General features: G+C 40.4%; 1 protein-coding gene across 1 annotated transcript; it reads right to left on the bottom strand.

The window, feature by feature from the left end:
* Window positions 1-1,921: 1,921 nt before the first annotated feature.
* On the bottom strand, window positions 1,922-12,981 carry LOC102074421 (protein-glutamine gamma-glutamyltransferase E). The gene is made up of 13 exons (XM_014270043.2): window positions 12,914-12,981; window positions 10,995-11,162; window positions 10,446-10,679; window positions 9,772-9,890; window positions 9,167-9,295; window positions 8,333-8,510; window positions 8,039-8,174; window positions 7,084-7,187; window positions 6,374-6,619; window positions 5,158-5,463; window positions 4,351-4,508; window positions 4,004-4,137; window positions 1,922-2,263 (listed from the first exon to the last, which is right to left on the bottom strand). The coding sequence occupies exons 1-13, from the start codon at window positions 12,921-12,923 to the stop codon at window positions 2,116-2,118; spliced, it is 2,070 nt and encodes a 689-aa protein (XP_014125518.2). The 5' UTR covers window positions 12,924-12,981; the 3' UTR covers window positions 1,922-2,115.
* Window positions 12,982-14,886: the final 1,905 nt, after the last annotated feature.

Genomic DNA, 14,886 nt, shown 5'->3' with positions numbered 1-14,886 from the left:
AAAACAAACAAAAACCAAAACCAACAATAACAAAAACCTGAAACCAAAACAAAAACACAAAAAAACCCCCCAACCCCCCCAAAACATTGCAGAATCTCCTCCTTAAATCTGTATTGAAGTTGTCTTTTACTCACATTCATTAACTTCATGTGCAGGGAGTGTTGCTGGGGAGAGTCTGATTTAAAGGTTTCTCTCATTTCTGCTTGTGCAATTCACTTGACTTTAGCACAATTTGAGTGTTTCAAACACAGAAGAGATGGAAAAAGAATTAATTTAGTGTATATCTGCATTCTAATCTCAAGGCTGTGCTTGAGCTTGAACTTCTACTGTGGTTTACTGCTGCCCAGAGGAGGCCATCAAGATGATCAGAGGGATAGAGCTCCTCTCCTGTGAGGAAATCTGATGGAATTGGGTTTCTTCATCCTGGAAAAGAGAATTTGGGGGATCTAATATTGTGGCCTGCCAGTACATGAAGGGAGCCTACCAGGAAGATGGAGAGAGACTTGTTACAAGGGTGTGGTGTGACAGGACAAGGGGGAATGGCTTCAAACTGACACAGACTAGGTTTAGATTGGATATTTGGGAAAAAAATCTTCCCTGTGAGGGTGCTGAGGCCTTGGCATAGGTTGCCCAGAGGAGCTGTGGCTGCCTCATCCCTGAAATTGTTCAAGGTCAGCTTGAATGGGGCTCTGAGCCACCTGGTCTAGTGAAAAGTGTCCCTGCCCACAACAGGGGGATTGGAACCAGATCATCTTTGGGGTCCCTTCCAAGCCAAGCAGTTCTGTGAATCTGTGATGTGCACAATGAGAGATCCTGGCAAGCCGTGAGGAACACCAGGAGAAAAGAGGAGGAACCACTGTAGGCTCCTTGCACAGCCTCTCTTTTGCTCACCCCATCTGATGTCCAGTGCGGTGTCACACTGACATCCTGTGATGGCAGCAGGAAACAGGGGGGCTGCAGGTGCCCTGCTACAGCAATTCTGCTGGCTACAAGGACAAAAGGACTTTATAACCAGTCTGCTCTTGTGTTCCTGTACAGTGAGAAGCCCTTGTGACAGCTCACAGTACCCTGTTCAGTGTGGTGGAGGCTGGGGCACAGAATTAAGGTTTTATTGCTTCCTGGCCCAACAGTGCCAGAGCAGCAGCTTGTCTTTCCATCCACTTTACCTACACAGTCATTTTTAGTCAGAGCTTGAGTTACTGTTCCACAGTTATTGCCCATAAACCAAGCCACTCACTGGGCTACACCTACTTCACTGGAACCCATCATTTAGCCTGTACCAGTCCCCCATAAAAGGTGGAAGTTTGCTTTACTAAACTCAAATCTAAGAGATGACTTCCTGACACATAATCTATAGTGAAGAATTCCTAACTCTTCTCAAGTAAAAATACCCTCAGACTTATATTGCCCTGCCTTTTATTCCCAAAGAAGACTTCCAGCAAATAAAAAAATCAGCATTCTAAACTATGTACAAAATATGTACGCTGAGCTGGGCAATTACCCCCATGTGTTTGTTGAATGCCTCTCAAATTGGACACCACCCAAATTCCTGATGAACATCTCCTATGCCTCATTTGGTCACTGTGATTTACCAAAAAAAAAAAAAAAAAAAAAAAAAAAAAAAAAAAAAAAAAGGGAACTGTTAGGACAGTTTATAGCAAAGACGACAAGGGTAAATGATATAAATTGTGCAAGTCATCCTCACTATGTTGAAGTATCACAGTTTCAGTAAGGAGAAACACTTTGGAAGTGTTTGGAAGTCCATTGGATAAGGCTTTCACTAAGTAACAATGAGTTTATCAGTGTGTGTGCAGAGGCATATCGAGGCAGGAGGAATTAATTCCAAAGAAAGCCAGACATAAATCAAAGAGTCTCTAAGTAGAAGGTAAAATATACTTTTTAATATGGATATTCACAACAGTAAATGAACAATCAACCATTCCTCAGTTTATTTAAAATTACAGTGTAAAATTGCAATGATATGGTGCTGGTGACCCTTTATCAGAGGAAGTGAAGATTTGTTTTGCTGATTATCTCATTGTTTTCTATACATGATTTCTTATCACATTTTGTTCAGTTTATACACACACAGACCACTCCTTGTACATCTTCGTGTTAGTTAATCACATTTACCATCTTAAAGGTCTTGATATCCGCAAATTTATCACAGAAGAAATTAACAAGTAGATGTTTGGGTCCCGCCTCAGAAGGGATAAGTTTAAACTTGGTACTGGATTTCTCACTGGCTTTCAGTGGTGGTATGCTAAAAAAAAAAGGAAACAGAGGGAAAACATAAGTCAAAAACAGTCTTATGCAACATGCTTCAGTTTCTTCACTAATCATCTTCCACCTGGAGTAAGAACTCTTATCACTTCAAAGTAAGACGGCCATGAAAAGATCACACATGGCTTGATCACACAATACTTATCAGATAAGTATGTGATAAGTACTTAAAGACTCAAATCCATACATTAAAGGCTCTCACAAATTCATTATGCATTAACCCAGATAAGCCCACAAAGGGGGACACAATAATATGTGAGATAAGATTTCATGCAGAACAGAGGGTGTAAAACACATCACTGAATCATTGCAAAAGAATAAACAGAGACCTTGCAGAATATTAATATCAACACTGGAATTAGAAAGGAGTATAGCACCAAGGAAACCTCAGTGTTTACAGAGCAGGAAATTCTGAATGGAAATGAAAATGTTTTACACCGAATGCTTTGTAACTCTTGGAAACTTTTTAATGTTTTTCTCTTACCCTGACATAGTGTCTTGTCTTGCCTGAGGATAAAATTGTGTGGGATAGACAGCAGGAGGTTGGCAAATTCCCTCAGGAGAGCTTATAAATGATGGGATGAACCATTCCTAATTGCTCAAGTGCAAATGGCAATGTTAAGTTGCTGTGTTTGTTTGTTTGTGTTTGTCTATGTATTCAGCTAAAGAGCATGTTTTTATATCCCAGGTATTTTCCAGAAATAGCTACATTTGTGAGGATACATTGAAATTTTTATGCAATTTCTTGTCTGTACAAAATGAGGGATAGTCTAGAAACTTAATCTTTCTGTTTCAGTTATGAAATACTGAAGGGAAAAGGGCAGAAAAAGTTACAAAATCACCAAAGAAGATAATAAGCAATTTTATCTATAGTAAAAAAAAAAAAGGTATTTTATTTCAGTCTTCTCAATCTCAACATCATCAAATAGTTTCTAGACTCTGTTTATTAATAATCTCCTAAGATAATTATTTGGTAGAGTTCTGAAAGCAGAACTTGAAAATTAGTGTGCCTGGAGCTCTCATTTTGGAAAAATCTGCTTGTCATAGTTTAGTCTGTTCTGCAAAAACCATCCTCAAACAGTGATCTGCTGTGTCTGGAAAAGCTGAGCATGGAGCAGACCTGGCTTTGTGCTTTCAGAGTTCCCACCCTTTGAGATCACAACCTGTGTCTAAGCAGTATTCATTTTTGTTCCCAAAGCTGAGACACTGCTGTATCTGCTTTTTACATGTACTTCTATATGTTGGATATACATACAATTTGTTTACAATGCTGTGTACCCAGATTGGCACCTGCAGTCCATTTAATAAAGTGAAAAAATATCCTGGTATGTTGTAATTTGGACAGAAATAGTTGTGTATGCTATTGTTGGCCTTTGATCACAACAAGAAGGTGCAACCTGTCTGGCCTATAGCAGGATAGACAGCCTCAGCAACACTTACAGCTTGAGTAAGCATGAATTTTTTCTCTGGAAGTGTGTGGTCCTGCTAGATAGGCAGGAAAACAAGTTCTGTCCAATTAGGACAGCAATTATTTGACCTCCCAAACCATGGAGCCAAAGCCCAGCCTAGATGAAGAGCTGGCTCATCACTGTGTGCTCATAACCTGTGCCTCCCAGCTGACAGCTAGAAAAAGGTGATGTCTCATCCCACAGTTCAGTTCCAGCTCATCCATGCCCACATTCCTGTGTGTCTGATAGCAGGAGATGGTTCTGGTACCCACCGTAGCTCCAGGATCCCTTGGAGCAGGTCACTGCCCTCCACCTGCAGCACACAGTCCTTCACCTCCTCGTTGATGGGATTGGTGAATGCCACCTCCACAACCACCTCTTTATTCACCTTTGCTTCACCAAGAACCTGTGCAAAGAAAATTCTTGTGAGGTCAGGTTCTGTGTTCTTTTCTAGCTGAGCCTTTCCAGGAGTCAGAAGGGGAGATATTATGAGAGGCTGTGATGAACCATGGCAGAATTTTTGAATGTGAGCAGAGCATTTCTTTCAGGGAATAAAGTGTTCTCAAAGAACTCCCTTTCCCTTTTCCCTGCCACTGCAGTTGCAGCAAAGGGAATTTACCTGTATGTCAATGGCAGGATTGTCCAGGGTGATGTTTCTTTTCACAAGCACTTGAATCCCATCTTTTACATGACATAAAGCTGTGACCTGGATTGTTTTGTCTGTAGTTAACTGCTGCTGGTATTCAGGATACTTTATCTTAATGGGGAATTGTTTTTCTAGAAGGAAAAATTAAAAAAGGAATTGGTATATGCTTTTATAAGCATATCTAACATTAGTATTTTCCTTTTATGCTGTGACTAGGAATAGGAGGGTCTTCAGCCATCATTGCCAAAATTAATTAATGCAAATCTATCTGTTTGCTTTAGGTAGATAGTGATTTCTTTAATGTTATCCCTTCTCCATTAAATACTACTGTATTGCCTGGCTTCTTTCCCCACCTATTGCTCTGAAAGATGCAACAGCTGGAGTTTAAGGAGTTTGCTGGTGCCTCTCCAGAAGTTAAATTACATATTAAAGAAATAAATTATTTTTTCTGTTTCTCACTAATGACTTTGAAGTCTAAGATTAATACAAGACTGTATCAGTTGTGATCCAATGATCTTTCACCTCATGTTGGAGATGCTGACACATCTCTTATCCCAGGCTCCTAATGATAACATTTTCCAAAATGTGAAAAGCACTTGGGGACATGAGAGTGTGAAGCATGCCTTGTTAATGTACGTGAAATGCAATATTTTTCTCAGCCTCTTCTACCCAGGGATTTAGGATTACAGTTTGTTAACAGCTTTTCCCCCCAAGCTGAGCAGCCTCCAATGCCCCTTTACAGATAAAACCATTATGTTTAAAAGGTATTTGAAAAATTACCTTCCTTTGGGGCCAGAGTGACAGACAGAGAGTCCTTCCAGATCTGATTAACTCGTCGTCTAGTATACAGAGTACTCCATGCAGTCATATTTACATTTACAGTCTTAGCATCAGACTGCAAATTTTCAAGAACCAGAAGTAGGTTGAGATCTTTGCCAACTTCTAAAGAGCCAGCCACCTTGAATTTTCCTGAGATGTCAGGTTTCTGTTCAACTTCCTCCTGTTTTGGTGCTGTAGGATCAAATTTATCCTCAAGTCCTAGCTTCTTACGGGCTTTTTTGAAAATCTCTCTTTCTTTTGCAGAGCCTGTCCGGGAGAACCATGAAAATTATCCTCCACAGTTAACATGCATCTCCTATTTTACATGGCTGCTAGAGAGAAGCTAGCCAGGACATAGTGTCTATGCTTAGAGATAAACAAGCTCTCTGTTTTCCACAGCCATACCTCATTTTCTGTATCTGCAGTCAGTAACATCACTGTCCTTCTAATAACATTTTTTTAAAACATAAAGTCTTAAGTTTCTCTTTCCCCATTTCTATCCCTTTTTATGGCTATAACATTTAGAAATGTGAATTCTTATTTGCTAGCACAGAGGGAGGCCCAAATGTTGGGGAAGGCTGATGGCACTGTGTGGTGGGTTGAGCCTGGCTGGCAGCCAAGCATCCACCCAGCCCCTCACTCCCCTTTTCCATAGGAGGGGAGAAGGCTCGTGGATTGAGGTAACAGGGGTTTAACAGAAGCAGAAGCTGCTGATGAGCAAAGGAAAAAGATAAATATAACATGGGGATGATAGACCTGAAGGACTGAGAAGGTGCTGTGCTCTTGCACCCTTTGAAAGAATTGCTTTTCCTGGGTCTTAGCTCAGGTTTCTGCAACACACCTTTCATCCTACAAAATCTGGGCTGTAGCATAATTCTCACTAAGCAGAGGCAGACAATGCATGCCAGCAACAGGAAGATGGAACAGTGAACACTTTATTTGGAGATACTTGGACTTGACTTATTTAGGTCCCACAAAGCAACTACATATCAGAAAGGGAAGGCAGTTGTTTTTTCTTTTTCTCAGTACCTTTTCTTCCCTTTTTTGTAGGAATTGAATAAATCAAGTATAAATTCTGCTCCTACTTTATAAATGCCCTAAGAGACTCCTAACTGAAAATTTATATACTTTTGGGAATGAAGCAACTGTGATCAGAAGAACCAGAGGTTTTACTTACCTTCCTCATATTTATAATCCCTGGTGACATCTACACGAGCATCTCTACCAACTGCCTTGGTACTGATGGAGGCACCAATTTCTGTAGACTTGGAGAATATCAAAGTTTTCTTTCCAGTTGCAGAGTCATAGTTCCAGTACATACAGTCTGCATTCACTTCTGCAAACACAAATGGGCCGTCGTAGTCCAGCTCTACTTCTCCTTCTTTGATGGCGTGCCGTGAGGCAGGACCACACTGATAAATTCCTACAGCATCAAGGAAAAGGAATTTAGGCATAATCTTTGCCAGCAAGCAGATTATTAGACAGATATTTATCACTAAGTCCTGAATTGCCCTGTGCTGCTGTCCCATTCAAGCCCTTTCATTCACATAAACCCTCATACAAGGTCACTCATCAATGTATCTTGTGTTTATTCTGAAAGTACACTTGATTTATTTTAAATTATCCCTTAATTTTCAATAGCACTTGATACCTACATTGGAAGTATAGGAATTGCTGTAAAAACTGCTCCTGGAATTCTAGTTCCTTTCTTGGCATCCACAGATGATCTGGAGCTTTTCTAAATGCAACCAATGAAGCATTTTCTTCTGCAACTATTTCTGAGCAGATTGACTAATTGCTTTTACAATGATTTCTCTTTTTCCTTCTCTCTAAAAGTCACTGATTTTATAAATTTTCAGCATTAATCCTGAAATAAAATTTGTGTACCTCCACTTTCTTCCTGGGGAGTTGCATCCAGAACTTGCCATCCACTGTAAGAGGGGCCCAAGTCGTTGCGTGTAAACCAACTTTCATTCCAGACATGGAAATTCCTGGGTGCAAGAATGAACCAAGTAAGCTACTAGTATGTGTTTATGGATTCCTGTTCACCTCCTTTAATCAGCCATCTTAGTTGCCTGGATTAAATGCCTTTATTTGCACAGTTCTTATCTGAGACACACTACTTCTACCCTGACCCTCACTACATTAACTAGAAATGTGCTCAAAAATTGCATTGTGGAATAAATATAAATGTTCAAGGGCAGAAAACAAATTTATCAGGTTATAAAGATTCCTTGAGCATATTCTTCTCCAAAAGCTCCATACATTTCCTTAGTTTTAGCTTTAGGTTTCCTTCTGGCATAATGCTACAGTTTTACATGCCACATGTAGATAGAAAGGGTCCAGAACAAGAAGGGGAATAAACAAGACAGAAACTGAGGGACTACTTCTGATCTTTGCTGAATGCAAGCTTGTTTGAGCTGCATTTGATGCTAAATAGAGGCAGTAGTTAAATTACTTTCACTGCAAATGGTGCCACTGCAAGAAAGCTGGTTCTGATGAACTTTTACTGGTTTTGAAAAAAATTTCAAACTAGATTAAGTCACCACTGTTTGATACATCCACTGCAATATTGCAAGCTTTCAGCCATCTGTGGCATCATAACTATAGTTTTGCCTGCCCTGGCTTCAATAAGCTGTTGTAATTAGTGTCACAATACTTTGTTTAATTGAGAAAGAGTGAAAACACCAAGTCTTGTAGTATTATTCTGTAGTATTTTTTATTGATCCTCTGCATGTGTGTAGTAGTTTTTAAGGCAATTCTTAAGAAGATAAAGCATTTGTCATTAGAATCCATCCTCTGTAGACATTAATAAGCTCTGCAATTAAACACTGAGGCTTACCACACGCTGTCAGCTCCCCTCTCCAAATGATTTCCTTCTGCATCATAAAACTCATCCACACGCAGATTTCCATCTGCATCATGGGCAGAGCTGAAGTTTGTAATTGTGCGGGTGGGAATCCCCAGACATCTAAGCACTAAAGAGTGAAGAGAAAGCCACAGACAGAAAGCAATATTTCTGCAGGTTTCATATAGCATAGTAATGTCTTCAAAGGCTTCCATATAGGAAGTATTATCAGTGTTTCTTTTAATAGAATCTGTGCAATGTCAGTCATGTGCGTGACATGAAACATACCTGTAGTCAGTACTGCTGCAAAAACCCAACATTGTCCATATTTAACAGGTTTGAATCCTGATTTCTTCCAGCTTTGCAGGATTTCACCACTTCCTGTCCAGCTGGTGGGATTTTTGCCACCCTCATACTTTCCACTCCAGTTTCCTAGCACCACCCCTTGGTCATCATTGGCGTTGACCTGAGAAGATATTCACTAAATTTATGATGAGGTAAATTAAGAGTTTACAGCCTGTCTGAAAGCAGCCTGGGAGTTAGAGTAAATGCCATATTGATTTGAGCCAGCAGTGCTCTCTCATGAAAAAGGAAAAGCTCACAGTAGGCTGCACTGGGGAAAGTGTGACTAACCTTTCTCTTTTATATACCAGGAGGCAACAGCAGAAAGCTGTAGCTTGGGAAAATCATATTTGACATAAGAGAAAGATTCCTCATTAGGAGGATAGGGCAGCTCTGAACTGCTCACCCACAGAGGCCACAAACCCTCCTTCCTTGGAGAGTTTCAAAGCAGCCTGGTAAGTCCATGGTAGAGCTGATCTAGCACCCCGTAATTCCTCTTCAAATGGGTGGCTGGACTAAAGACCTCCAAGGAACTGTTCCCTCAACCATCCCAATCTTATTTTTGCAGTGTGAATACTGGATATCAAAGCAATAATTATCAAAACTATCCCAGAGGAGATAAACCTGGCAGGATCAGAGCAGATGACCATGTAGGTCCATACTTCACCATACAGCCAGTGGCCTGAAATTCTCTATGAAGTGGTTTCATATTTACTTTCCCTGACTACTTTTACAGGACACTTAGTAGTTGAGTTTGCACTTTGTGAAGCTGCTGCTTACCATGGCACTGAGAACACGGCCCAGGTACCTGGGGTCGTGTCTGTGAGACACATCAGTGATGGGATCCTGGCGGTAGTACAGGCTCCGATCCATTATGGCCAGGCAAATATTGAGGATGTCTCCTTGAAACTGTGGTACAGAAAGAAATCAGTGTTTTGAAAACAGAGATTACTAAAAATCAGGATGCAGACAGCCACATTAGTGTTGAATGGGGTTTTTAAATCACTGATTGAAATGCTGCAGAGCTAAGCCAGGCATTACCATGTAAAAATGTGGCCACAACAAACTCTGAAAATCAGAACTCACAGGGCTTTTAAAACCTTGGCATTTGTGGACTTGAGGCCTCAGCATTGCTACAGTACTTTACTAAGTTAAGACTACATAGTCTTAGTAAAGATATTAATGTTTGTGCTGGCTGCTCTTCCAAGGCAGAACAGGGAATAGTAGATTACAAATCCTCATATTGATCAGTGAAACAGGGCTTGGCACAAGGGCTCATTGCAACAGCAGAGTCCTGCTCTTCAGAGATGTATGAAATGAACTGGAAAAAGCAAATGATCCAGTTCATGCAAAAACAATGTCTGGTGCTTCAGTGCTACATTTACCTGGCCAAAGTTCCATCCAAAGCTGCTGATATGATTTTTATTGCCTGCAAAAATGATGCCAAACTCTTCTAGCACATATTCCTCACACTCAGCCGCGTTAGGCATGTACACATCATCACCTGAAAAACCAAAACAGAGAGATATACAAACACGACAGTCAAAATAAAACAAAACCTCAGGAGTCTTGCTCTATAAGGCAAGAGCTCTCTTAATCTATAAGGGTGCTTGCAGATATCCACCCTTTGCTGTTCTTGGTGCTATAAACAGATTGTGAAACTCAGGATCTACAATTAGAGAAAGGGGTGGGAGGTGTCTGAGTGAAGATGGAGGTGTGACACTGCCAAATCTCTGAGAAAATGGTAAATATGACTCTTTTCTTGGTTCTACAGAGGCCAGACACTCTCATCTAAACTTGTGCAGAAATTGGGAAGCTTTGTCAAAAGCAGAACCTTTTCTTTTAGGACAATGAGCTCTCTAGTATGTACATGCTACAGAACTGATTCTATGTACCAGAAGGTCCTAAGAAGCTGTTAGACTCTTCTTTTTGGTCACTGATCCATTCTGTTGTCAATTTTCAGCTGCTTTATTAAAGTATAGATCAAACAGAGAAATTGCAAATATTAATGAAACTAAAAGTAACATAGGTCTTTAGAGGAAATTCCACATATTCATACCTGAAGCCCAAGGGTTAAAAAGCAAAACAAAAGTGCCAAGACTTTGTGGAGAGGAGCTGCCACTTTGAACACTCAGCCTGTAACGTCCAATGACAGCATTGTGTGGGCTGGAAATGGAGATGCTCACAGAGCTGGCACTGCTGGACTGCACCACTGCACCCCAGCCCTCCTTGCTCGCTGTGCTGGAAATATCAAACGTGGCCAGGGTCTTGGTTGTCTTTGAGGGTTTTGGACCTTTCAAGAGAAACAAAGAACATTTTTTTTCCCATGCCATGCTGAAATAGAGATTTAGTCATCAACGAACTCAGCAGGGATGTAACCCTCCCAACCCTCCCCTCAGATGAATTTGTGCCAAACATTGGCAACTGAAGGAAGCTGTGGCTGCTGGCTTGGGTGGCAGCAGTACAACAAACACCTCACACACTTCCATGGCTGTGAATGAGCACGTTGGCTCTGAGGTTTTCTCTTGCTGCTCTGTAGTGCAGATTGGGCCAGAAGAATGTCCTGAGGCAGCATTGCTGTCCCTGTGGAAGAAGCTGGGGGCCATACCTGTTTCTGCAATGAATATCAAGTTCTGCTCAGGCCGTTCTGCTCCATTGAAGGTGATAGTGAAGGCCTGTCCTCTCCTCACAATCAGTTCTTCACTAGAAAATTTACTTGTGTGGTGTTCTCTTGCATTTTCTTTCAGATGCCAGTCAGTACTCGGCTGCGTTGCAGCTATGAAAAAATGAGAAGAGCAAAAAAGCTTGAGGATACAACCAAAGAGGAAAGAGCACAAACAAACTCTGAAGAATTGCTTATTACTTTCTACAGGTAACTGGTACCCATGTGAGGCTTCTGCTAAAATTAGAAATAATTTTTATGTGAGCATTTTTTTTAAGAGGCTCCATCTTGCATAGGCTGTTAGAGGTTATCTGCATAATTAAATATAGAAGCAGTAGTGTACAGGGTACTAAAGATATACCCTGTACTAAATTAAAATCAGAAAGGCATGTAAGAGGAGAGAAACCTGAGAAAATTGAATATTTATGAGTTACTTAGATAAAAATCTCTCTGAACTCTATTAATTCTCCCATTCTGAGATGGTGTCACCCTAACAGAGGCACAGCCTTGCTGCCTCTGAATGAGAAAAAAGGAAACCTGACTGAGCTGAGAAACCGTGTGAATTTTAAGCCATGATGTGGTCTCTAGCCCCATTATGTGTCACACAGCTGCCACTGTTGGAAGCACCTAACAGGAACATGCTGATGGACACTGGGATGTTGTTTGGCAGTGGAAGAGGTGGCAGAATTGGAGAGAGAGCACTCTTAAAATATGCTTTGGAATGCTCTTGCATGGGAACTGTGGCTTCAGTCAGAGGCCAGAGAACAAAGATCCAAGATTGGCTTGGATCTGCCATCATCAGAGCCTATGGAGGGATTTCTAGTAGGAGATGACTTGATGGTTTAACTGAAGTGCAGAAGTATAGATGAAAAAGGGTTTTTTTCCCCTGTGAAGAGGGAGATAGGAAAGAGTAAGAGTGTGAAGCTTAGGAGTGGAAAATTGTTACCCTGTGCCATTATTGAGTAAAAAAAAAAAAAGCATCCTATGTTCAAAGAGATTTCTTAATGTAGAGATTTTTTTACAGCATGATCTTAAATTTATCAAGTTCAGAAAAGCCTTGAAATAACTACACTGGTAGTTTTAGCAATGCAGTCACTGTCCAAATGTAGAGCAACGTGGGTTTTTTACAGTATTGAGGTGAGAAGTACAGATGATTCTTGAAGAACATATCTACTATTAAATAAAATCCTCAGAAACTTAGCAGTGAAGAACATCTATTGTAGAATGAGCTGAGGGCTCAGGGAGTTTTGCCTTTAGAAAGGCAGGAGCTGGAAAAGCAACATGAAACACTTTATAATCATTATTAAACTGGTCTGTTTGCATATCTATAAATATTAGCAGGTGAACAAAAAACCCACCACAGTGACAAAGAAACTGCCAAAAAACCCCCAACACTCCCATTTTTTGTATCCTCTCTGCCTCAGCTTCAGATTTCAGCCTTCTCTGCTCAGTGTAGCCTTCCTCAACCTTTGTAGTGATACATTCCCAAAGTTCTGCTTTGCTTCTTTCTCCTATGTCAGATCTGTCAGTCTGTCATTTGCCCTTTTCTGAAAACTCCAAATAGCTGCAAGTTTTCCCTTCCTATTTGCAAAATATAACATTTTTATGTCAGTTAAATACCTGTGCTGCCAAACCTCATTCTGACAAGCTTGCTTTTCCCATGCACTCAATAAATGAAAAAATGCAATTCCTCTGAAAATCCTCACTTTCAATAGAAGAGCACTTTCCTGCTACTTCTTTTTTTATTGGATCAAATCTCCTTAGAGAAGTAGTGACCTCTCAGTGTCCATGACAGAGCTGAACATGAAGTATGGATGTAAGAAGGTAACAAAGAGCATCACAGGATGGGCTTTCCCCTTGCTCACCTTGGCCCATATCTGATCAATGTGTCCTCTGGAGTTTCCTCTGGAATGCCTCCTGTAATTCTGCTGGCTCAAGGAATGAGTTCTACTGGTGCCTTTCACTTCTTTAAACTCTGCAATATTTCGTCTTGGGGTGGAGCTTGAGTAGCTGTCTTTGCCCCCAGCCTTGATCTGACCAGTGGGGCTTGAGGATTCATTTTTCATTCATTTTCTTTCCTCTCTCAGTTCTTACGTCCTCATCTTATTTCCTTGCAAGTTAACATCTGAAGCTTGGACAATATTTATTCCTAACAGTCTGGCCATTTCTTAAGAATTTCTTAATGTATTTAAAACCATAAGAACTTCAGCAATTAGCTGCTTTTCTTTCTGTTGTAGGGCTAAAGTTCTAGGAACAGCATAACTCCTTCTTGCAAAACACTATTTTTAATTTAAAGTACTCCATCAGAAATAATTACATGGACTTTTTGTTTAAATTAAGTCCCTAAATCTGTTGTTTTGGAGCTACTTTTTTCCCCCTCCCTGCATTGTAGTAACTGCAAAACAATGACCAAGCCACCATCTCTGCACCAGGTCAAATCAGGGCCAAATTTAAAGAAACAGTTTTTCATTTATCACAATTTCTGTTTAACCCTGTTCAGTAGACAAGCACTCCATGTCATATTTGCATGACACACTACAGTGACACCAGATAAGTATATTTGTGACTAGTGATAAAATATTTCCTTTCAGCTGGTGCTCTACTATTTTTTCATAAGACATCTCTGACCATGCTACTGGCAAAGCCTATTTCTGCCCAAAAATCTTCCACTTAACTTCAAGGACAGTGAATTTTGCTTTTGCTTTGCAGGTGGCTCCACTTTGTGTTAGGAAAGAGATAGACTAATTCTGATAGTTTTATGAAACAACCTTTAAAATTTGATGAACTTAATGCACATCTTAGAGATGCCTCTCAGTGACACCGATATGCTGGACTGGCACAGCTGAACATGTTCCCAAATTCATAATTTTGGTTGGCTGGGCTCAGTATTCAGGAGCCAAATTGTTTTGTTTTCTGGTTTGGATCGTGTTTGTAACATCTAGAATTGGAACTTGCTCAACCCATTTAATATACAGACATGTTTTATTCATGTTTCTTATAAATGGTGTTGTTAGAAGAAAGAGTTTTTAACTGGCTATAATTCACACTGCTACTTTGACTCTTTGTTCACTAATTATCTTAATCTTAACAGGGACCATAGTTTTATAACTTGCAAAGCCCAACTGTGATTTTAAAGTGATAGGACTAATCCTCAAATTTTAAATGTTTTAGAATTTGATTAGAGTTTTTTGATGTTAAGACATACTCTCCTATCCATACTTTTAAATACTGTTAAATGTCACACAAACAATATTCAGAATAAATTTAAGTTTTCAGCCTATCCTTGGATACACAGCAAACCATTTTTCTTTGATAGGAAGGTTAGTTACTGTTGAAAGAGAAAGAGCAGGAGTCCATTTATGCTGGCAGACAGTATGTCAGGAAGAACAAGTTGTGGCTGTTGTGTCAGCTTCTGGTGTTTATTCCCAGCTCTGCCTGAGTTGCCTTGCGGGCCTCTGGTGTGCTTTGTTTGTAAAACAGATGAATGATACATACTGGACCTTTGGATTAAAGATTATGGACAAAGGTTGAGAATGAGGGCTAAATTAATGAGAAATATTAACACTAGTCAGAACATGCAGTCAGTCAAGCACTGGGCATCTGACCCAGGGAGCTCCCTCACCAAGCAGTGTTTGCAGGGCTTGGATGGGGGCTGTAAATGTAGGGACTGCACAGGCAGGAGCTTCAAACTCTGTGGACAGCAAGCGAAGACTCTTGGACCTCAGAAAACTGAAGCTATGAACCACGTTAGTATATTGTTTCATGTACCCAGAGGAAGGTGTATCAGAATCATCTTTTGCAGACTGCCCCAGTCATATCATTCATAGCATCCAGTAAT

Source organism: Zonotrichia albicollis, chromosome 17, assembly GCF_047830755.1.
Source record: "Zonotrichia albicollis isolate bZonAlb1 chromosome 17, bZonAlb1.hap1, whole genome shotgun sequence".
Lineage (NCBI taxonomy): Eukaryota > Metazoa > Chordata > Aves > Passeriformes > Passerellidae > Zonotrichia > Zonotrichia albicollis.
The sequence above is the reverse complement of the archived record's forward strand: the minus strand, read 5'-3'. Positions and strand labels throughout refer to the sequence as shown.

What these genes read in the sequence shown, in the direction of transcription:
- LOC102074421 (XM_014270043.2), bottom strand. An exon ending in GATATTCATTGCAGAAACAG is followed by an intron (nt 10,680 to 10,994) that starts GTATGGCCCCCA and finishes TTCTCTTGAAAG; the next exon opens with GTCCAAAACCCTCAAAGACA. An exon ending in TGCAGCAGTACTGACTACAG is followed by an intron (nt 8,175 to 8,332) that starts GTATGTTTCATG and finishes TTCACTCTTTAG; the next exon opens with TGCTTAGATGTCTGGGGATT.